General features: G+C 44.8%; 1 protein-coding gene across 1 annotated transcript in view; it reads right to left on the reverse strand.

Moving 5' to 3' along the window:
• SPTA1 (spectrin alpha, erythrocytic 1) overlaps nt 1-22,103 on the reverse strand; it is a gene marked incomplete at its 5' end in the record, with an annotated part of 61,096 nt that overhangs the window by 1,523 nt on the left and 37,470 nt on the right. Inside the window, 20 exons of the mRNA XM_080824150.1 lie at nt 261-407; nt 792-845; nt 1,749-1,936; nt 3,018-3,069; nt 3,553-3,570; nt 4,692-4,804; nt 5,702-5,998; nt 7,981-8,190; nt 9,540-9,616; nt 10,194-10,356; nt 11,062-11,160; nt 14,980-15,112; nt 15,935-16,056; nt 16,599-16,719; nt 18,202-18,410; nt 19,472-19,576; nt 19,754-19,891; nt 20,432-20,563; nt 20,807-20,969; nt 21,452-21,555. Coding sequence (XP_080680276.1) covers nt 261-407; nt 792-845; nt 1,749-1,936; nt 3,018-3,069; nt 3,553-3,570; nt 4,692-4,804; nt 5,702-5,998; nt 7,981-8,190; nt 9,540-9,616; nt 10,194-10,356; nt 11,062-11,160; nt 14,980-15,112; nt 15,935-16,056; nt 16,599-16,719; nt 18,202-18,410; nt 19,472-19,576; nt 19,754-19,891; nt 20,432-20,563; nt 20,807-20,969; nt 21,452-21,555 — 2,645 coding nt within the window. The remainder of the gene's footprint in view (nt 1-260; nt 408-791; nt 846-1,748; nt 1,937-3,017; nt 3,070-3,552; nt 3,571-4,691; nt 4,805-5,701; nt 5,999-7,980; nt 8,191-9,539; nt 9,617-10,193; nt 10,357-11,061; nt 11,161-14,979; nt 15,113-15,934; nt 16,057-16,598; nt 16,720-18,201; nt 18,411-19,471; nt 19,577-19,753; nt 19,892-20,431; nt 20,564-20,806; nt 20,970-21,451; nt 21,556-22,103) is intronic.

The raw sequence follows: 22,103 nt of genomic DNA on the forward strand, positions 1-22,103 counted from the left end.
AGAACAAGGTGAGATTCATAGATCAAGCAGAAAACAGGGACTGAGCAAATGACAAAGACTGCACCTGAGTTGGAGTCAGTGCCATGAACTTCTGAGCTAATCCCACAAGGCATCAAAACCTGCCCAACTCATGTAGGGTAGTCTGTGTCTTCCTATTCTCATGATGAGTTGGTACGATTTTCATGGGTCATTTTACCCTCTGTGCTTGTTCCTCCAAACCCCATCCCCTATGATGGTCTGGCCCTTGGTCTTCTTCTTACCTGCCCGGGTCAACGACATCCAAGAACTTCTCAAACTTGGGTTCAGGTTCATCCTCCTCCACCATGGGCAGGTAGTAATTGAGCCCTCTCAAGCAGGACCGGAAATCTTTGTGGCTCAGGCGCCCAGTCAGATTCTCATCAAAATGTCTGAAGCACAAAACCATTTTATCAAGTTCATTAGAGAACCAGGTTAGAACAGAAAAGAACAGTTCCTGTTGGGTCCGCTGAGGCTTTAACTCATCACAGGTCATCAGAGAATGGAGTGGGGAGCTTGCCCCTGTTTCTGAATTATTTTTAACCCAGTGAATGGAGCAAAGACAATAAAATGTTGAGTGTGGGAGAAATGTATTTTCTGAAGTCCAGGAATCTCATAGACCTATTGAAAGCCATGACCTGAAGGTAATTAAGACATCTAGGCTTTCATTTAAGATCCTACCACACCAACACTGAGGGGAAAAAATTACTTATTTGGAGATTCATTCTGAATGGGCTGGAAAATAAAAAACTGACCAACTATGAAGTTATACTCACTTATATGTTGTGCTGAACTCCTTCAGCGTCTCCTCACTCACACCTATGGTGTCTCTGAAAGGAAAAACATGCATTAACCCAATAAATAAAACAGAAAAGTAGCAGAAGCCATGCCATGTGGAACAGAGAGGGATGCTAGTGGGTATTAGGCTACTCGGTCATCTAATTCAGGGGGTGGCAAACTATAGCCCATGGGCCAAATCTAGTCTGCCACTTGCTTTTGTACAGTTTAGTGAGCTATGCATGGGTTTTACCTCTTTACATGGTTGGAAATGATCAAAAGAGGAAGTGTTCCATTAAACATAAAAATTGCATGAAATTCAAATTTCAGTGTCCATAAATAGAATTTTACTGAAACATGGACATGGTCATGAATTTGTGGGCTGTCAATAGCCTGTTCTGTCTACGACAGTGAGTGAGTCGTCACAGCAGAGACCACAGGACTCACCGCAGCTGACACATTTACGATGAGTCTCTCCATAGGAAAAGTTTGCCAATCCCCAATCTAGACAATAATGCTGTCATTATTACCAAGAACTAAAGCTGCTTTGATGTAATTAATTTATTTAGAAAAAAAAAAAAAACGTGAATTCTGCTCTTCTGGCTCTACACCTTGAATATTTCTTGCATTCTAGACATTTGAGAGGGACTTTACAAAAGGGATGGTCTCCTGAAGGGGTTGTATGAGATGGAGAAGGGACTCTGAGAACTGGGTGGTGAGTAGCTTCAGGGGGATGGGCACATGGTCTCCTGTTTCATAACAGACTCCCAAATAAAAAGAAATAGTCATTCTGTGGGAAAGAAAAGAGAGAAAGAGAATTTTGGTTCTGGAGATAGTATGTGTCCTATCTCTGAAGCAGCTCTTTCATCCAGCACCCTGATCTCTAGATCCTGGGGCTAAGTTGCAACACCTAATCCCACCCACACCCTGCAACCCCGGTCATGGGTCTGCAGTACTTGGCTTGGATCTGCTGCTCCAGGTTGTGCTGCATCCTCATCCCCAGCTGGTGGAGCTGGTCCCACTGCTGGGCCAGCCCGATGGTGCTGTACTTGATGTCCAGGACCAGCGCCTCCTCCAGGCTGTCTCCCAGATCCTCAATCTTGGTCAGCTGGCGCTTCATGGCCTGGATCTCCTTCTGCTTCCGCTAGAAAAGCCAAGAAGGAGAGACCAGTCATGCAGGGTACTGGCTTCAAACCAAGGGATGGTAGAGAAGAAGCTGATGAGCTTGAGTTTCCTCTAATTGTTTTCTTTTTCTTTCTTTCTTTCTTTTTTAATTATTCTCAGAACTCTTCCTGTCCTCTGTGAAAAATGAACTGCTCAGAAAATCCACTTCTTTGTTCCTTGCTTATGCAATGGGGGAAGGCTAGGAGATGTGACCTCAGTCATTCTGGTCATGTGTAATATATAAATATAAGGGTTAGTAGCTACATCTTGCAGAGGAGAGGAGGCGTACTCCCAGGATGCGTGCATGGCTGGCTCCTAGCGGTCTGCACTGCGAGTTATCCGCACTGGGGACTGGCTGAGCTCCAGCCGGCTCCCCTGCCACTACGTGGACAGACTTCCACAGGATGTACCTGTCCTCCAGGCACATCGGATGCCAACCACCTGCATCCAGGCCATGTTTTCTCCTGAGCAGGGGAGGAGGGAACGGGCTCTGAGCATGAGGGAGGATGGAGATACTGATTGTACTACATGGTGCAAAGGCTTGCGACCTTCCAGGGATCAGTCCTACCTGATGGCATCTTACTCTTCATTATTGAAGGCCTTTCATATGGGAGTAATTGGATTAAATTAATTAAATGTTCTCCTTGAAGTGGAGCAGAAATGAAAATAAGGTTAAAAAACACTGTTCTAGCCCGTTGCTTCACTCGACTGTGGAAAGACCATCTGGATTTAATTATATTATCAAGCGACTCTCAATGATGACGGCTTCTGCACCTGTTTTCTTTCTTAATTATCACAGTGACTGTGACGCCCGTGTTATGAACTCCATTGTATAGACACAGAAGTCGAGGTTACTGATGTAAACCGAAGGCCATGCCCATGGAGTGGCAGTGAGAGGCTAGAACACAAGCCGCTGGCAGCGCTGGGACTAAACCCTGAGGCTCTTGACCTTCGGCCTGGGGAGTTTACCTAAAAATACTATGGGGGTTGCCTTTAAAGCATTTCCCTGGCACTCCTCATAATTTTGGCCATATCTCAGCTAATAAGCAAATGTTACTTACTTTATTTGCTTCCAGCTGGGATTCCAGAGTTCCTGTCTCTTTGAGCAAAGACCTAGTTATGAGCCAGAGGGAAATGTTATTCATGATATCAGAAGTCAGTATTTCACCCAGACAGACCTATTCCGACACCCTACATTTCTCTACCTCTGTGTCTATTATACGGCTCCTCTGAAATGAATTTTCACACCAGATTTTCAGGAAACTGAACTGTTCTGCCAACTGGCAAGCTGCTAGACGGATGAGAAGAGAAGGGAGGTCTGCCCTTGTTCTTCCGTGTCTGCAAGAAGGCTTCTGTCCCTTCCTCAAGGCTCTTACTCGGTACATACCCTGAACCTAATGAGGTTAAGACGCCCCCTAGTGGGATGCAGACCGTCTGATACGCCGGGTTCTCCTCTTTCCACCCCACCCTTTCAGTCAGGCACCCTCTCCGTGTGATGGTGACGGTGGTGATGATGAAGATGCCTGGGCGCTAAGTCCTCCTTATTATTAGTTTTGCAGAATAGAACAAACAAACATAATAACATAAGATACTGACCCGTCCAGAAAATAAGCCCTGGGCATGGAGGTCCAGGCAGGAATCAAACGAGAGAAAAGAGAAATCGCATATTAACACAAATTACTTCAATGATCTTCTTTCCCTAGATTAATGAAATATTCTAAACCTAATAGGAACCTGTTTCACAGTGCTCCCGGGGTCTCTCCATCTTGGAGGAACTCAGAGCCTCTGTGCAGCTGCTGTTTTAGGATGAAGAGCTCTGGTTTCAGGTGATGTGCTCAGTGGGGGGCACACGCTGCCAGGGGATGAAGGACCCAACCAGAGGGAGAGGAGGATGAGCTGTGCTTCCTCTGCCTTCTGCCCCATGACTTTTAGTTGTGACACAGGTTTTCCTTTTACCCACCATCTGGTTTTTCCTTGTTGGGTTTGTAGGAACAGTACATATCACGGATTGTCTAAACCACCCCTTCAACTCTCAAAAGTCCCCATTTCTGACCCACCTACTGGATAGGGTCCACCAACTTTGACGTTTATTCTAATGTATTACAACCCTCCAAGTCTCTTCTTTTCCAGGTCATTTGCCCCGAAACATGTGACAAATGCTATTTTCATGTAGAAGACATTCTGCCTCTAATAAAAGCCATTAGCGTAGAGTGTCTCAGTGATTCTCACCACTGCTTCGTGATCAGGCAGCATGATAGCTTCACAGCGGGTGCTCACAGCAGGCTCTGCCTTTGGTCATGCCCATAAATACATACGTGACCTTGAACAAGTCCATTTGTCTATGGAACTTCTTCCCACACTTGGAAGCAGAGGTAATCACATCTGCTCTGTACACTTTTCAAGGTCACAGGGAGAGTTAGGGAGGCAATGGGTATAGAAGCACCTTGTAAAGTGCAAACATAAGGGACTATGTTATCTCAGACTTAATCACAGGCAACAGGAATTAAAAAATGAGAGTATCTAGGTGAGAATATGGACATGTGGACAATGGGCAGTGGCAGGACATTCTCGTCTCTTGGTTTTGCAAGGACTGCTTTAGAAAACCATCAGTTCCAGACTTGAGAAGCACTCACAGGATATGGTGAATTTAGGACCACGTAGGTGCTGTAGGACCCCCTCCCGCTCCCTTCAGGCATGTATTTCATCCCCGCGGTGATGCGGGGGTCACTGTGCACCTGGTCTCCAAGATCCACTGAAGGAAGGCACTGGCGCTCTGCTCAAACTCCTGGCGCATCTCAAAGTTCTTGACCTGTCTCGCTTCTTCCCTTTGCAGCTCCTGCTCCCGTTCCTAAGACCCCGAATCACAAATAGTGGCGTGAACACTGAAGACCTTTCTTTGCAGTAAAATAGCTGGTTCCTACACGCTCCCCTCCCCCCAGTCTAACACGTCTTCCGGAAGCATGTGCTACCTACGCGCTGGTATTTCCTCCTGCCCACCTCTCCTTGCAAAGGGGCAGGAAGCTCCCCTCACACCCCAAAGTGGTTGCAGGTGTCACTAAGACCAAGCCCAGTAACAAATAAGCTAGTAATAAAGGCAAATCGTCCTCTTCTCATTTTTTTCCCCTAGGTGAAATCTTCATTTAAATGAACATAAACACAGCCCTAAAGGGAAAAGTAGCAACAAGCTGCCGCCCCCACCCTGCCCCCCCCGCCCCGCTTGTGGTCTCTCTCTGACAAATAAATAAATAAAATCTTTAAAAAAATAAAATAAAATTGGTGGTAGTTTGGTGACATTTTTCTTTGTGAAACTTTTTAATGTTTTCCATAGTTTATATGATGAATAATATTATACACATAAAAATTATACACAAACACATAAAAAAGGCACTTTGGAGGTGGGTATGAAATAAGGTTGTGGGGAATCTACAGACTGTTAACTTATACACGAACCTCATGAACTTTCATACCCCATGTTTAGAGCCACCTCCTGGAGCCCGTGTTTGTTTCCTTAAATCACTGCTCAACACCCAGAGGCACGAGAGTGTCTGAATGCTGGGGCATAGGGTTGGACCCACCATGAGCATATTTCTGACATTTCCTTAGACAGTTCCTATTCATGACTGCTGACCCATCATAGTTATTAACTGTGTCCTTTCTTTCTCAAAAGATCTGCCCACAACTTGTATAATACGTTGGGTTGTCATGCTCACTACCGTGAAAGAAAGTCTCCGTTGTGTGCCATTACCTTGATGATGTCAGACAGGTTCTTCCAGAACTTCTCTAGCACCTCCATCGTCAACCACGTGTAAGGGCTGGAGGGCACATTTAAGGCCTTAATCTGCTGGTCCAGCTCCAGCAGATTGTTGAAGTCAGATTGGGCCCCGGCCAAGGAGGCCAAGAAAGCTTCATGATCCTTCTGCAGCTGCCGGACCGCGTTCAGGGAGACACAGTGCACAGGCTCCGACAGGTCCTCCTCAGCGTTCTCACACCAGTGGTTGAAAGCGGAAGCCTTGTGTGCAAATTCCATGAACAGCTCCTCAGCCTGCAGAGAAAAAAGTCATCTCCACCTTTCCTGAGAAAGGCCCTCAGCAAGAGAAAAGACGGAGGGTTAAAAATAAAGACCATGTTCAAATATTTTCAGGGTCAGCTCTCCAAGAGGGCAGAACTGAAAGCACCGAAGACATGAAATCAATGGGCGCACAGGTGCATCTGAGGCACCGCCCGGGTCCTGGTCCCCTGATGTGAAACTAGTCAAGTCTTCGTCATCTACAAATAAAGAGGCTGAAGGAACCCTAGAGTTGTTCTAGTGCCGAGAGTCCAAACGAAGCAAGGTCCTCTTCCAGTGATGAGATTTCACGGTTTCTTATTCTGAAGCGTGTGCCCTGGTTCTTCCTGGCACATGGCAAACATGCAAAAGTAGGCATTAAATGAGTGACTGGGTGAATCATTCAATCCGAGATCACTGATGGGCTAGGCCAGTCTCTCCCACTCTGCTTGCTTCTTCTTTCTCTCTTCCGAAGATAACGCCTCTCTGGTGTCTTTTTGTCTGTACCAAGTCCTTTTCTTGCTTTCTTTCCGAAATTTATTCAGGGCTCAACCCAGTTCCTACCCTCTAAACTGTACCCTTATCCCTATGTTACGGTCTGGAGTTAACCAGATGTTCTGAATGACCGAACTGTCTGAATTTCTGAATAAGAAAAATAGTATGTATTGTTACAAACATTAGGTGACCAAAAATAGTTTTAGATTAAAATGTACCATAGACTTAGGGTCAGCAGTTCGTATTTCCCAAGAGATTTATCTAAGGCAAATGTGAAAATGAGTTTTCATTCCCAAATATGGAGGTTAAGGAGGAGAAAACTGGTCCAAATGGAAGAGGGATCTCAAAGGTGTGAGACCATTACATCTTACCCTGTACTCACTTCAGCACTCTCTTTGTAAAATGGGCCCATACAGAGATAGTTGATATGGCCCCTACACGGGAAAGACGCAAAAACCTGTAAGGTACCTCATATCACTTCCATAATATTATGGATCATCTCTGTATTTTACGAAGATTCTATAAGCAGGAAATCAAATGACAAACCTCTTTGCAGAGGTTGAAAGTTAAGCAAAATAGAATAAAAATGTAAAACATCTTCCTATGTAGAACGCATATATGTGTGTAAAGTTGCCCATAAATGGATTTAGTTTTTCACTTAGGACTTATTTCTGTAGGTACCAAGCCCTTCAATAATTAGTTAAGGGTCCAGACTGACTGATTTTTATCTGTGTGTTTGTTTCCTAATTCCCTTCCCCGCCTACCCTGACTTGCTGCCTGGTACAAGACTTCTTATGGTCTAGGAATGCTCGGTAATTTCACTGAGCATCTTGACTTCCTTTTATTATTGGTTATTTTTTATGATCGACATCGAACCTTAGCAGCCACCACTAGAGAGAACATTGTCATCACATAAGCCTATAGAGAGCTTAGTGCCTTGCACTGCATTCTCAGGTCCATGATCTCTCTCAAACGTTGTAAAACAGACCGGCAGGAGACAGTGGTAATATGGTCATATTTCATAAATGGAGGAATCAAGGCTCAGAAATGTGGAGTGACACATACAAGGTCTCCCAGCTCAGGGCAACACAAGATGAGAACTCAAGTTTCCCTTGTTGAGTGCTCTTTTCATTTGGTTAGAGGACAATGTCAGGAAAGCCTTGCCTCCTGCCTGCCAGCGTAGTTTTTCTGTATGCTAGGACCACCCATCTTTCTGTTCTTCTGTTACATGTGCCTGGCATCCATCTCAAGTCAGCTGGATAACTGAAACATGGTCTAAAAAAGTCCCTGATTACTTCTTGTTCAGTAAGAGTGCCTTCCTGATCCTTTCCATGCCCCCATTCAAATGTCTAGAGTTTATCCAAACAGGAGTTCCAGTAGAATCTATTTCTACTGGACTCCAAACAGGAGTTCCAGTAGAATCCATTTCTACATGACTAATATACAGATTACTGAGGCCTGATTGGGGCTTTTTTTTTTTTTACCTGCTGTAGGGGCAGCTGCTTCTCTAGCAACTTCTCTTTGTGGGCTGCAGAGGCTTCCAGCAGCTGTTCCCAGCGCCTCAGCAGAGCGTCATGGCGCTGCTCAATAGCTTTGGTCTGGCTGTGCTGAGCCGCCACCAGTTGGTCCTTTAGGTCAGTTATCTCTGACAGTCTGTCTCGCTGGAAGCTCTGCAGACTGGCATCCAGAGTGTCCTGGGAAAGACCCAAAGAGGAGCTGTGAACAGAGAAACAATGTAGGTTCCCAGGGACCATTCACACCTGGGTTCCACCAGATCTTTATCATGGACCAGATAAGGTCTAGGAAAGAATGAGAGAGTGGGCCAAGCAAAAGGAAACATAACTTAGAGACCTACATGAACATTTGTGGCTGGAGTTATACCTAAGTTCTGGTGGATGCATGTTTTATAATCAGAGCTTAGGTTAGCTATATAATCAATAGTAAAGGAATGTTGGAGCATGATATGATCTTCATTTTTGGAGTCCAAACTAAAGGCTTCCCACAGCTCACATCCTTCCTCAGTCTCTTACATCCCCTGTTAGATTTTGTGTTCTGAGTAGTAGCAGTGCACTGCTAAAGAAGTACGCACACTAACAACAGATCCCTTAGGGAGGCCAGTTACACATTTAGTGTGGTGTTGATATCAAAATCACAAGATTCTGGACACTACACTTCCAGCTTTAACACGGTGGCTTGTATTTAAACAATTCTCCCTTTGAGAACAACTTTAATTGTTGGATAAAAGTACAACACATCAGCTGTTTGAACGAGATGGGTACACAGCTCAGGTCATTAGACTTCAGGAATCAAAACTCTAGGAAGGTGAAATAGTAGGAAAATCAGAGTAATATTCTCTGTCACCCTTCCCTGTGACACGTGAGCTGCACAGGCCAAGAGACTGAGGGAAAGCAGCTGCTCGGAGCTCTTGACCATCTCATGGAACTAAACAGACAGTTTCTGGGGAACCAGGCAGCCAGGATTGGAGCAGTAGTGGGAAAAATTTGGTTCAATATTCTGCCTGTTTCCCCCTCGAGGCATCTACGGGTTCCTAAACTCTATAGGATAGGAGTCCCAGAGGCCAAGCAGAAGAACAGTCGCAAAGAGTCAAAGATGCTAAGTAGAGTCCTCAATGGTGTCACAGCACTGAGCTGAGGACACAGAGGAGCAGCACCAATAAAAGGGATTTCGTTGAACCCTTAAAAGGCCCTAGAAGTAAGAGCTACCTGAAAAGGCCAAGTCCTAAGAAAAAAATATTATATATATATAATTATATATTATATATAATTATATATATAATTATTATATATTAATATAATATTATAATTATATATAATTATATAATATATATAAGATATATAAGATATACATATATATATGTATCTAGCAAGTTACCAATATTAGGAAAGGGAAAAGTAACAATATCTCAGATCCTACAGACAAGAAAACTACAGACTTGGGGAACAGGATAGTCCTAGTGTTTAACTTCCGTGTATGTGGGCCATGAACGTGATTGGCACCTGCCCAGGAGCAGCCCTGTTCTCACCTGCTTTGCCAGGAGAGCGAGGGAGGCAGCGAGGTCTGTCCCATTGCCATTGGTCTTCAGACTTGCTTCCTTCTCAGCTAGAGAGCAAAGATGATTGATTAGAGGGGAGACATAGCTGCTCTTGAATCAGCCTTGGTAAGGAGAAAGGAAATATTTACTCTATGTCACAAGAGAGCCCCTTAACTCAGGAGTGGACCATTTATTGGAAGATGGGAGTACTAGGGGCTGATGCATGGGTCATTTGGTCTTGTGCAACATAGAACTGACTGAGCAGAGCTAGAGCCAAGGGAACTTCTGAGTATCTTGGAAAAAAAAAAAAAAGGAAAATTGCAGATTAAACATAAGTTGGGAGTAATCAAACACACTGCTTTTCTAAAGAATGTTTTGCCACGGCTCTGCCCTTTTGAATATCACAGATGAAATCACCAATTTCCCAAAAATGTGTTTTCTGGAATTCTGGTCTGCAGTCACCCATCAGCATGTTTTCTGAGGTGTCTGCGTGCACACACAAGCACACAAATGTGAGTGTAATTATGTCCAGAAAGGGTAGGCGTTGGTGAGGAGGGAGTATCTCTCTTCCCATGGGAAGTGAGAACATCCCAGAACCTATCAGTGCAACCCACCAGCACTTCTCCTGTCCCTCACACATCATACCTATCCAGGCCTCCACCACATCAGCCTTCCAGTTAAACTGCTGAAAGGCATGATCGTCTTCCAGTTGCAACTTCCAAGCTTTTATTGCCATGGACAGAGAAGGGATCTTTTCTTTCAGAGACTCTATCTTGGCAGAAATCTTCTCCTTTTGCTGACTTTTCTCCTGGGACACCAAGGTGGAAGGGAGAAGGAGAGACAGATACATGGGTGGATGTCCAGAGCTAAAAGTTGGAATTATTTACTATGATTAAAAAAAAAAAGGTGTCATTTCTCCCACTCCAAATATGTAACTACTCTCTTCTAGGTCTAATCCATTTATTTTATTTTTCGTCCATGTCTGGGATGGTTATTTCCACTCTAGCATTTGGGAGAGCTTCGCATGTTTGTCCACCTGAGTGTGGCCTTCTTAGCTGCAATGCCCTCTGTCTAAGGTTCTTCATGTAGCACTTAATCAGTGAGGATTTGTAAAAACAAGCATTTAAACAAAAGAATGATTTTCAAGTCACAAGGAGGTTTCAGTCTGGTCCTCCTCCCTAGTGGCGTACAAAGAAACCTCTTTACATTTTTACAATACTCTATAACCAAACCGTGCCGTGAGGTCTTTATAAATGCCATGTTCTGCACACTGTGAGTAGGAGGGGCAAGAGAGGACTTAAGGAAATCTGCAGGATATGCTGATAGGAACTTGAAAAAAGAATTTATTAAAAGCAGCAACCGAAGAGATAATTATTTGCTCAGAACAAAAACAAGGTAGCTAGACAGAGAGTGTTAAAATCTGATGTGTGAGTTTTAGCACTGCTCATGATTCTATACTTGAAGCAATCCCTTTTGGAAAATGAGCTTGGCCTGGAACCCCCGAGTGGCTCACCTTATTCAAGATGTCTTCTCCTTGAGCACATATATCTTGCACTCGGGTCTCATGGACAGCAAAGTCATTTTCCAGTGTTTCATGCTTCTTTAGCAAGCTCTACATAAACAAGTCAGTGAGAATCAACACTCCCAAGCCTGGACAACCTAACCCACCCTCATTCTGACTCCCACTGACGCTCCCCACAGGGACGACTAAGCTACACGGGCAGAACAGGGGCGTGTCCACTTCTTCTCCCATGGTGCCACTAAACGCTTCTCCTGAAGCTCTTCACTTGCCAAAAGGGGCAATCTTACCAGAAAAGAAAGAGACAAAGGACTACAGTGATATGCTTTCTAACGTACTGTGTGAACTTCAGCTTTTCTGAACTTTGGAATGGAAGTGTGGGTCAAGGTAAAATGTAAGAATTCCACCATCTTGAAATTTATATAATTCCATGAAAAGTTGTATCTACCATATAGATAATAAGTATCATCTCATACCGAGAACAGACCTAGGAGTGTCTGGGTGGCTCAGTCGGTTAAGCATCTGCCTTTGGCTCAGGTTATGATCCCAAGGTCCTGGGATGGAGTCCCACACCAGGGTCCCTGCCCAGTGGGGAGTCTGAGTTTCCCTCTTCCCACTGCTCATGCTCTCTCTCCTGCTCGCTTTCTCTATCCCTCGCACTCTCTCTCCCTCTCAAATAAATAAATAAAACATTAAAAAAAAAAAAAGAAAAGAAAAACTGACCTAAAGGTAGCTAAAGAAACTCTGAGCTGTTTTCAATCTCAGCATTAAACTTCTCTGTGTCTACCTGCTGCTGGAAGGATGGAGAATAGAGTTAGGACAAAGTCCAGGAACAGCGTGTCTCCTCCTTCTCAGTATTCTTCTGAGTGTTTTCCAGTCCAGCCTGCTCTGCCCACTGCCACTCCCATCCTGAAAGGCCTGGGCTGCCTCTACCGCCTTTGCCTTGTCTTGTCACAAAGACACCTGTCCACTTTTCCTTCTACATTGCATACTAACCCGGGCCAAAGGAAAAAACAGATTTCGTGTGACTATCATACTTTTAACCACCACATTTTGAAAATAAAAGGATTTCTGTTATATGGTGTTCTTAGGCATAAAATAAGATGGTTATTTCTTTAAATACAAGACGGGCTACATGATCTTGTATGATTGTATTATATGTCAACTTGATGCAGAAACCATACATGGAGATTGGACACATGGTCCACGGTATAAAATAGACTGATTCAGCCAAGTTTTCACATACACATAATGCATGAAATAAAGTCTCTTCAACACCGCCACCTTCTGTTTCCAGTGACTTTTCTGTGCTCACCCTTGGACACCTCAGAAACTCAGGTACCCCACATCAAACACAAATTTCCTTTAATTAAAATTGGATAGGTGTCCCTCTTTCAAATATATTCCTAAGTACCCTCCTTAATATTGTGTTAAAAGTTGATAAAGCCAAAGCTTAAAACATATTTTAAATATATCTATTATGTGCCTCATGATTGCAAGAAGTTAATCAGAAACCTCTTCTCTTCTGACATGTTAAACAAAAGGAGAAGACGAGATCCCTGGAAAGAAACCGAAATTCAACAGCAGGTAAACAACTCTCTTTTCTCTTATTAGCCAGTGCATATGAGCTCAGGAAACCGAACACTCAGAAGGTCAGTTTTTTCTTCATGAAAGATGACATAGAAGGGTTAGGTAGATAGATATCTTAAGGTAAGAGGAGGATTAGCAAAAAAGCTTCATAAAATCATTTCCTGGAATTCGTACGTTAGTGCAAAAACTTCTCACTAAAGTGAGTTTCTGAATGTGATGGTATAAAAATTCCTATTGAAAGTTCAGCATTGGCAGCATGGGTTCAAAAATCGGATCCAACCCTACGTTGTCTACAAAACCACACATCATGGACAGTGGTGTGGGCAGTGGTGAAAGCGGCGCGTTGGCCGCAGGGGGCACTGTGCAAGAACGCACTGGAGCCACTGGACCTTCCGCGCAAAAAGATGAACCCGTGCCCTAGCTCTCATCTCAGACAACGTTGAGCTCTAAATGGATTATTAAAATTAAAATGCAAAGCTCTAAACTTTTGGAAGAAGACATAGGAAAAGATCTTCAAGATCCAGGACTAGGCAAAAAATTTTTTTAGATTTGACACAAAGCACAGAAGGTCAACAGTTAGAGCAAACAATCATTTGGACCAGAAAATGGGCAACAGAGGCGAAGAGACATTCCACTGAAGAAAATATAGAGACGGCAAATAAGCACATAAAAAATCTGCCATAAAGGGAATTCACATTCAAACCACAATGAGCTACCTACCCTGCGCTCCTAGCAGGCTGCCTAAGATAAAGATGATGATGACCTCAGATCCTGCAAGGGTGGGAAGGAAGCCAGGGTCATGCACACCCAGCCAGCCAGTGTACAAGATGGTACAGCCTCTCTGGAAATATTTTTATGTATTTTTTTTAATTTTTTGTATTTATTATGTATTTTTATGTATTTTTTATGTATGCATGTATTTTTACGTATCTATTAACTGCTTTTACAAAACCAAACGTGCTGCTAATCTGTGGCCCAGCTGTTGGACTCCTGGACATATATTCCCAAGAAATGAAGACCCATGTTTATGAGGAAGACTCTGCACGAATATTAAAGGCAGCTCTACTCCTAACAGCTCAAACGGCAAAACCGATACACTTCAACAGATGAGCAGATTTAACTGGTACGTCCATCCCATGAAATACCACCCAGCAGTCACGAGAAAGGCACTGAGGTTACACACAACTGAATCAATCAGCAGACAACTATGCTGCGTGAGAAGACGACCCTCAAAAGGGACATATCGTGTGAGCTCATTTACACCACGATCTCGAGATGTCAAAAATTGTGGAGGCATAGAACAGATTGGTGGTTGCCCAGGGCTAAGGATGGGGTGGGGGCTGGAGGGAAGGGGTACTCTGTAAATGGGGAGATGATGATGTGCTGCATCCTGACTGCATCGGGGTCAGTGTCCCAGCAGATGCTGCCGTTGGAGGAACCTGGGTAGACGGTAGCATGGGACCTCCCTTTATTCTTACAACTGCATGTGTGTCCCCAATTCTCAAGACCAAAGGTTTCATTTAAAAAGGGGAACTCTTTGGGAATATTTGAGGTGAAATCTTACACCACTTGAACGTGTCCCATGGGTGCACATGTCCCAAAAGTCTTTTCAGAAGAAAGGGGTTGGTGGTGTGACTTGTACGCTCTGCAGGTTTTAACCTTTCTCTTGCCAGTGTGAGCCTTTCCTTATGTCATCACATAAGAGCGAATTAATCCCCACAGAGAATTCTTGGTAAGTCCCTAAGTTGTAAGGCTAGTAGGCACAGATGCCAAGTTCCCAAAAACATTATTTTCTTATGACCACCCTCAGAAGCTTTAAAAATCCGTATTAACTTGAGATCATGTGGACCATTTGTTTTTGTCTTTATTGGAAACTCTACTCTGTATTTACAAGGATGTCTCAATTGTGGAACCGGTCCACCTGCCAGGTAGCCCTGCTGAAACTGTATTTTCTAGAAACCACAACCAATGCCCCGTATAAGAATCTCTCCTCTTCGGTGTAATATTAGTATTTGAGGGAATCTTTAGGAAACCTACCCCTATGAGGGAAGGTCTGTAACAACGATGACTTGAAGTCACAGAAAGAACCTATGGGACTGAGCTTTGAGTCCCGCCTTCACACCCGACTGATTCCACGATCTTGGGCAAGTTACATCCATCATTGGACCTTGATTTTTCATATTTAAAACTGGTAGGAGTATCCATATTTCCATTGTCTTTTTCTCCCACCAGGAGAGTGATTCTTTTCATAGATGAAGTGTTGACTACTTAAGAAAAGATTCAAACAAAAGGACGATACTGGTCGTTCAGCCTGCGGCTCACCTGGGTCATGGCCAGTGTGTCTCCAGAGCCCCCTCGGGTAACCATAGCTTCCTTCTCACTGATCCAAGCTTCCTCCTCCTCTGCATTCTGCAGGAATTCCAAGTACTCCAGGGATTCCTCCAGCCGACGCCCTCTGCAACGGGGCAGGGAGCCACAGTGAGGACGAGAAGACAGCAGGACTCAGGGGAGCACCGCGAGTAGCACGGCTGCACGAGGCAGCTGCAGTGGGCCTGAGCCTCAGAACAGTCCGACCTGAGCTCCTGGGAACGGGGGAGGCCCTGGCCCCAGAAGTTCTGTTTTGTGGCATCATCTGCTCTCTGGGAATCTTTGTTGGGGGAAGGAAGACTTGTGCAAATACGAGGGCCCAGTATCAGAGTTGGAGGACAGCATCAGTGAAGTAGTGTCTCTTTCCACTCAGAGCATTGTGGTTCCTCTTACATGGTGACGGCAGCTCACAGTGCTAGAAGTTTCCTTGTATTCCCCAGAAAGACATGTCTTACTGCCACCAGTAGGTGTGGAATCCTAGACAGAAACTGTTCTGTTTGGCTTTGTGGCTTCAGGGTTCTCCACGGCTGTGTGGCTCTCCAGGAGAAAATATATCCCCTTGGTCTTTCATTCTGAGGGGCACACAGTGCTAAACCTGGGGCGGGGTGGGGGGGTGGTGTACAAAGTAAAACAGACCTAAGGGCGTGACCTGGTGTGAAAGATTGGCACGTGAGGCCCATAATGATAAAGGACAACAGCAAGCAAGCGCGGGAGCAGATGTGTGTTCGGACCACAGACGCGGCAGCCTCCATGCCTCTCCCTGGGGTCGTGGGGGCAAGCTTCGTGACAGACTGGCATCCGAGCAGGGACTTTGATGATAAATAGAGAAGGGGAGCTGGGGAGAGCAGCCAACGCTAAGCCCAATACCAGCAACCCAGGAAGACAGCTTGGACCCCTATCCCCCACTCACCGAGCGGCAGCCAACTCTTTGAGCTCCTCCCAGTGTTGAAAAAGATGAGTCAACCGCTCCTGGATCTCCTCTTGCCCCACAGCAGCCTTATCTCCCAGTCTGTCTGCTGCATCCAGCACACTCTGAAGGACACACACACCCACGTCACCTTACCCCGCAGGCCTTCCCCATCTAGTTAGAGTGCCCTGGCAAGGTAGCCAGCCCCTCCTGGCCTCCATGTCATTTATAAACTCTATGGTACTTGGGGTGGTCATGAAAATCTTGGGAGAATGAAGACACCTGCCGTCAGGTTCACCATGCTAGATATCCCCTCGTGCAACTTCAGTGTCTGTACTAGGCTACATTCCGTGACCTGCTTTCTGCATTATTCATGATCACAGGGCAAGGCACAGCTGTCTTCTTCCCCTGTGGCTCGGCTCAAGTACAACTTTTCCAGATGTCCCAGCCTGCACCAGAGTCACCAACAACTGTGCCTGCAGTGTTGAAAGTGTCCCTTCCAGGGAAAAGCATGGACCCTGGGCAGAATCCTTCTGCTCACAGGAGACAAGGTGCAGAGGTGGGGAGAATGCCTGTGAGCTCTACGCCTAGCTCTCTGTGGCCCTGCATGCCGCCTCCCCCTCGTGCAGCATCACCCTACGGATCCACAGACCTTGACCCTTCCTACCTGGATGGTGGGCTCGTGGGCAACCAGCTCCCCCTCGAGGCGCTTGTGCTTCTTCAGCAAGTTCTGAACTCCCTGAAGGTCCCTCCCATAGTCCTGGGAGCTCACACGTAGCAACTTCTCCCTGGGATCAAGGAAGGCAGTGGATAGTGCTTTAGACATGCAAGGTGATGCTAGAACACGGTTTTTCTGAGTGGGTGTGTGGCTAGGGGTGGGGAGGCGGTAAATTCTGGAACACTCAGGTGTCCGTAACCACAAAGATAATTAGCACCAGAGGTCTTCTGCAAAACTTCTGACAATACAAATGAAAATGATATACTGGCCCCCACGTCCCATTTGTTCCCTCGCCTGTTCACCTGTGCATCTTGTCTTCTTTGCTCAAGAACATACACTAATGATTCTCTTTACAAAAGTGTGAAAATTACACACACACACATATAAACGACCCTGTGTGCATATGTGGCCTTCATGGCCTTCACTATTTTTGTCTATTAATACCAATAATGAATTTAGGTAGAATGGCTATAAAAAGCTGATATGGTAGGAGCCACGGCTGTTGAGTAGGTTCCGAGGGTAAAACGTTTGACTGCCGCCGCAAAGCACAGACAAGATTCTATCATCTCGCTATTTCTGAAGTTCCTACGATGTCCTCCTTGCTGCCCTATGCACAAGGCTCCCCTCTAATTCATTGATTACCAGAAAGAATCATCAGGCTTGTAGAAGGGGAACACCATGAGGCAGGTTAAATGGGAAGTTGGGAAAATAATCGGATCTACTAAGATTTTCCTAATCACACGTTTTACCGCAAAAGCGCAATTAGTAATGAAACCGTGGCAGATACTGGGTGATGTCGTCCTGCGTGCAGTTTGGTGGCCTCTCAGATTCCCTGGATGGAGCTAGACCGTATTGTGCTGAGCAAAATAAGTCAGAGAAAGGCAAACACCATATGATTTCGCTCAGATGTGGAATTTAAGAAACAAAACAGATCAACATGGCAGAAGGGGAAAAAAAAGAAAAAGAGGGAGACAAACCATGAGAGGCTCTTAAAGACAGAGAACACACTGAGGGTTGATGGAGGGAGGTGTGCGGGGGCTGGGTCAGGTGGGCCACGGAGAGAGGAGGGCACCTGTTGTGATGAGCACTGGGTATTATATGGAAGTCAAGAATCACTGAATTCTCCTGAAACCAGTGTTGCACTGTATGTTTTTTTTGCATATTAACCCACTAGCATTTCAATATTTTTTTTTAATGACAAGGATCTCATCAGTTGAGTACGTTGTAAAGGCCCAGCTGTCTCATTCAGACATTACACATTCTATGAACTGTTTAGAACAAGCAAGCATACAAGGTTACTTAATTTTGTTTTCAGAATGTATGTGAATTGCGCTCCACTTCTCTAAGCCCATCTCCTTCTGCCTGCATACAGCAAGGTAATTTGAGAAGAATAAAACAAATGTTAACTCTAGGCTAAGGCAAGCATGGTTAGAGGTAATACCAACTGTAAGAAACAATTATACATATTTCATTTCAGCACCAAATGGGAACACGTTTGGTGGATCATCTGTTCTCTTTGGTTATTGGTGCAGTGTGAGTTGGCCGTACGTACTCTATCCATGATTCCTCATCATCTAGGTCCTGGAAGAACTGGAACAAGGCATAGGTCTCCTTGAGTTTCTCATGGTGTGCAGCTGCCAAATCCTGGACATTCAGGAAGCGCTCGTTGACATTATCCCTTTCCTCCACAATCTGATCAACATTGAAAGTCCCGCTGGAGAGCAGTTCAGCAGCCAACTCATTCAGGTCCTTGAGTGCATCCTAGAAATTCCAAGTGTGCTCAGTGAACAGAACAATGCAGATATGAAACGGCCCCTGGACTTTAACCACACGGGTGCAGGTTCAAAGACTGTGTCAAATAGACTGTTTTTGAAGATAGTCAATTTGATGATATGCTCTTTTATCTCAGCTTGGATGGGGACAAGATCAGAGAGCACGATGAGTAACGGGACTATAATACTCAACCTGTCCATTCAGCTTCTGACATTCTCTCTTGTTTTTTCCTCCTCTTCCCAACTGGAAAATGAGTGTAAGTGTGTGTCTTCAAACAGGACTGTGTTCCTCACAGTACTGAGTCTGGCACAGATTGATGGATGGACGTATTCAAGAAGACCTACTCTACCATAACATTCCTAGGCTGGCCATGTCCAGAGCACACCCAGGCTCTTCTGTCTGTTTTCATTCTAAGTCTGCCCTTCTAGTGTTGTCATGGGGAATGTCATCAAGTCCTAAAGCTTTGGAACTTAGAAAGCCTTTGACTTTTTGTCCTTTCTGTGTCTACCTCTGCCACCAAGTAAAAATGATAATATAAAATTCTCCAGGATGAAATCAATATCTGCCAACATGTTTATCACTGCTCCCAAGACACATTTCTGCTTGATATTGGAAGGTAAATGGAATTCTCCAGAGAATTTCCAGAGTGTATGTATAGTTCAACTTCATTGTACATGACATCACACTCTGATTTTTTTTTTTGCTTTCTATAATTATATAAAATAAACTTTCTTTCAAGCCAGATCAAATATGAGCTTTGGAAGATAGTGAGTTTATACAAATGCATCATTAAGAGGTAGACAAGATAGCTTTAGGATCCCCTTCCTGGATTCTCTTCCTTAGAACTGTAGTTTCATGGTAATTGGTTCGCAGTGATCAATGCCACAGCTCTGCAGCTCACGGATTTGATCTGGTTATAATGACTGCTGATAAAGAATGCTAAGGTCAGTTTTGAAAGAAAGTATTTTCAAATGGCCTCCTGAGATGAGAGAGGGCAGTCGCAACCATTTCCATTCTGCCCAGAGGAGTGAGATTCCAACACTGCTTACCTTTCGGGCCAACATCTCTGTTTCCAACAGCTGATGTTTCTTGAGCAAGTTTCCTGCTGAAGCTAAGTCCCTGGCCTGATCTTTCATGGCCAGCAGTGTCTCTGCCTGCAAATAAAGGAAAATGCAATGAAGCTGCAAGATGAAAACTGCCTTTAAGGAGAACATTAGCAGCCACGTCCCCCAACTTTTCCCAAGAAAGTCAAGGAAATTGTTCGTGCATAATCCATTTACTGGCACATATTTATTAAGCTCACATGCCCCCATGATTCGGAGTGCAATTACCTCTGAGAGCCAGAACTTAAAGTCTTGGATGCCCGTGTTGAACCTCTGTTGGCGACTCGCCTCTTCGAGCTTCTGTCCTTTGTCAGTTGTCTTCTCAAGCAGGTAGTTCCAGTGGTCTTTCAGCTCTTTCAGTTGACCCTAACCCAAAGAAATTGGGGGATCACTATGGTCTTTAGGATCCTGAGTCCTGAGACAACTTCAAAGGATGCTGAGTCCTGTGACAACTTCAAAGGATACTGGAGGGGGCTAGGAGCTAGGGACGAGCCAAAATCCACCAACCCTTGAATGCCATACATTTTTAACCAGTTAGTGAGTTAGTTAGTTAGTCTGGGAAACAATAGGAGGTGTTGGAAGAAAGTTTGAGGAAAGGGTCCTGGGCTGCTTACAGAGCCTGGTGCCTAAGTGCCAAAACTCTTGGCAGTAGGGATAGAAAACATCAAACAAGCATGACAACACTTAGGACTTAGGTCTAGAACTTTCTCAGAGTTCTAGCTACTGAGTTTGACAGAAGTGATAAGGTCTGAGCATCCTGGTTTCCTGCCTTCTCTATGTGGCAGCCAGAGGGAAGATCGTTACCCAAAGAACACACTCCACATCCCCACCCACGGAAACGCTGAAGGAAGAAGAGGCTTCTCCTCATGTGCCTTTAGCCCAGACCACCCTGAGCAGAATCCCCACCTTCATGGTCTCTTCACTGATGTCGCATGCCTTCTGGTCAATCAGAGATTCCCCCAAAATGCGGACTCCCTCTACCTCATCAGCTCGGCCCAGGACCTCTTTTTCAAAAGCCTGGTGCTTCACGAATTTTCTCTGAAGGGAAAGCAGAAACTAAATGAGTCTGTAATCTAAGGAAGCAAGATAGATACGTTCTGTTTCAAAGAAAGAGTAATGTTCCGTCATAACGAACGGGGCTTCCGAAGGACTCACCCCTCAGAAGCCCCTGAGGGCTGGCAGGGGTCTCAACAGTGAGCAAGAGTTTTGTGTAGGGAGGCGACCCTTCATCCAATAATCTGGATATGCTAGAGTTTTCCAAGATTCCTATTTCGAACTTGCCTGAATGTTGGTGGGATCTTTGTAGGATTCATCGCAGGCCACGGGCAGCATCTCACTGATCCATTCCTCCAGGTCCTCAAGGTCATGGTGGAACTTTTTGAGGTCAGCATAGGCACCAAGTTTTGTCAGCTCAGCAGTCAGCAGTTCTCTGAGAGCGTTCCACCTGGAGAAAGAGACTAGAGCGCTCTCTGCCCTCGACCCATCCAGCAAGTTTGATGCCATATCTGCGATCTTCTCATTTGCCAACCTGTCCCTTCTCTCGTTCTTTACAGATTTACATGCTATATATAACATAGCTATATATTATTTAGTTATATGCTATATACTACATCACATAGAGTGTACATATACATATTATATAACATATATATTGCATCTAATATTACGTATTATGCACATAGGTTTAGTTGTTGCATTGTCTCATTATTTTCAAATATAAAACACACTGGTTAAGTCAGTAATTTTTAAGTTGTATTCCACGCCTTTCGTTCTGTGAGTCTAGATCAGGAATGTTTCCAAGTGTCAAGATAGTTTTAGGCATTTAGAAATGAAAAGAACTGAGAATGTGACCTCCATCCTCCATGCTAGCAAAGAGCCACTCTGCTACATCTTCCTTAGCTCACAGAACACCTGCTCAGGCCTGACCTGTCTCGCACCCGTTGGAACCGAGCAGCAATCTCCTCCTTGGCATAGTGGTCATCCGCTATGAGCCGCTCTACAACATGGTCTAGCTCAGTGATCTTGTTTTCCTAGATAGAGGAAAAGAAAAAAGTCCGGATGTCCGGAGGTTAGGCCTTCGGCGGAATCCCAGACTCTCTCCTAGAAAAGGACAAAGACACCCTTTGTGGCTTCACAAAGGGGAACAAAACGAGGGCCTGAGAGTAAACGCCATGAAACTGGCTTTTAACTCAACAGGAGTAGAAACATTAGTAGTGACACTAAGAGGGGCTCCTGTGGTATGTACTCTTCCGGTAGTGACTCCTACGATACTGAGCTCCTGTGGTACAGAGTCCCTATGGTACTGACCTCCCTAAAGAACAGACTCCTCCCATGACCATGGCAGAGGGTGACTCCTGCATTGGTTGGGATGTTAGCATAAGCAGTATATAAAGTCACTTCCAATTCTAAAAGTTGTAAAAGGCTGGGCTGGCGGTAAGTTGGTCCGAGACCATGAGTGACTTGAGTTAAGACTAAGCCACCATGTGAATGAACTGCGCTGTCTACTTCAGAGTTTTCTCTAAGAAGCAAATGGGAATTAAGATACTTGTAAATCACAAAACCACATACATGTATAGAA

This window comes from Martes martes (genome assembly GCF_963455335.1).
Source record: "Martes martes genome assembly, chromosome: 15".
Lineage (NCBI taxonomy): Eukaryota > Metazoa > Chordata > Mammalia > Carnivora > Mustelidae > Martes > Martes martes.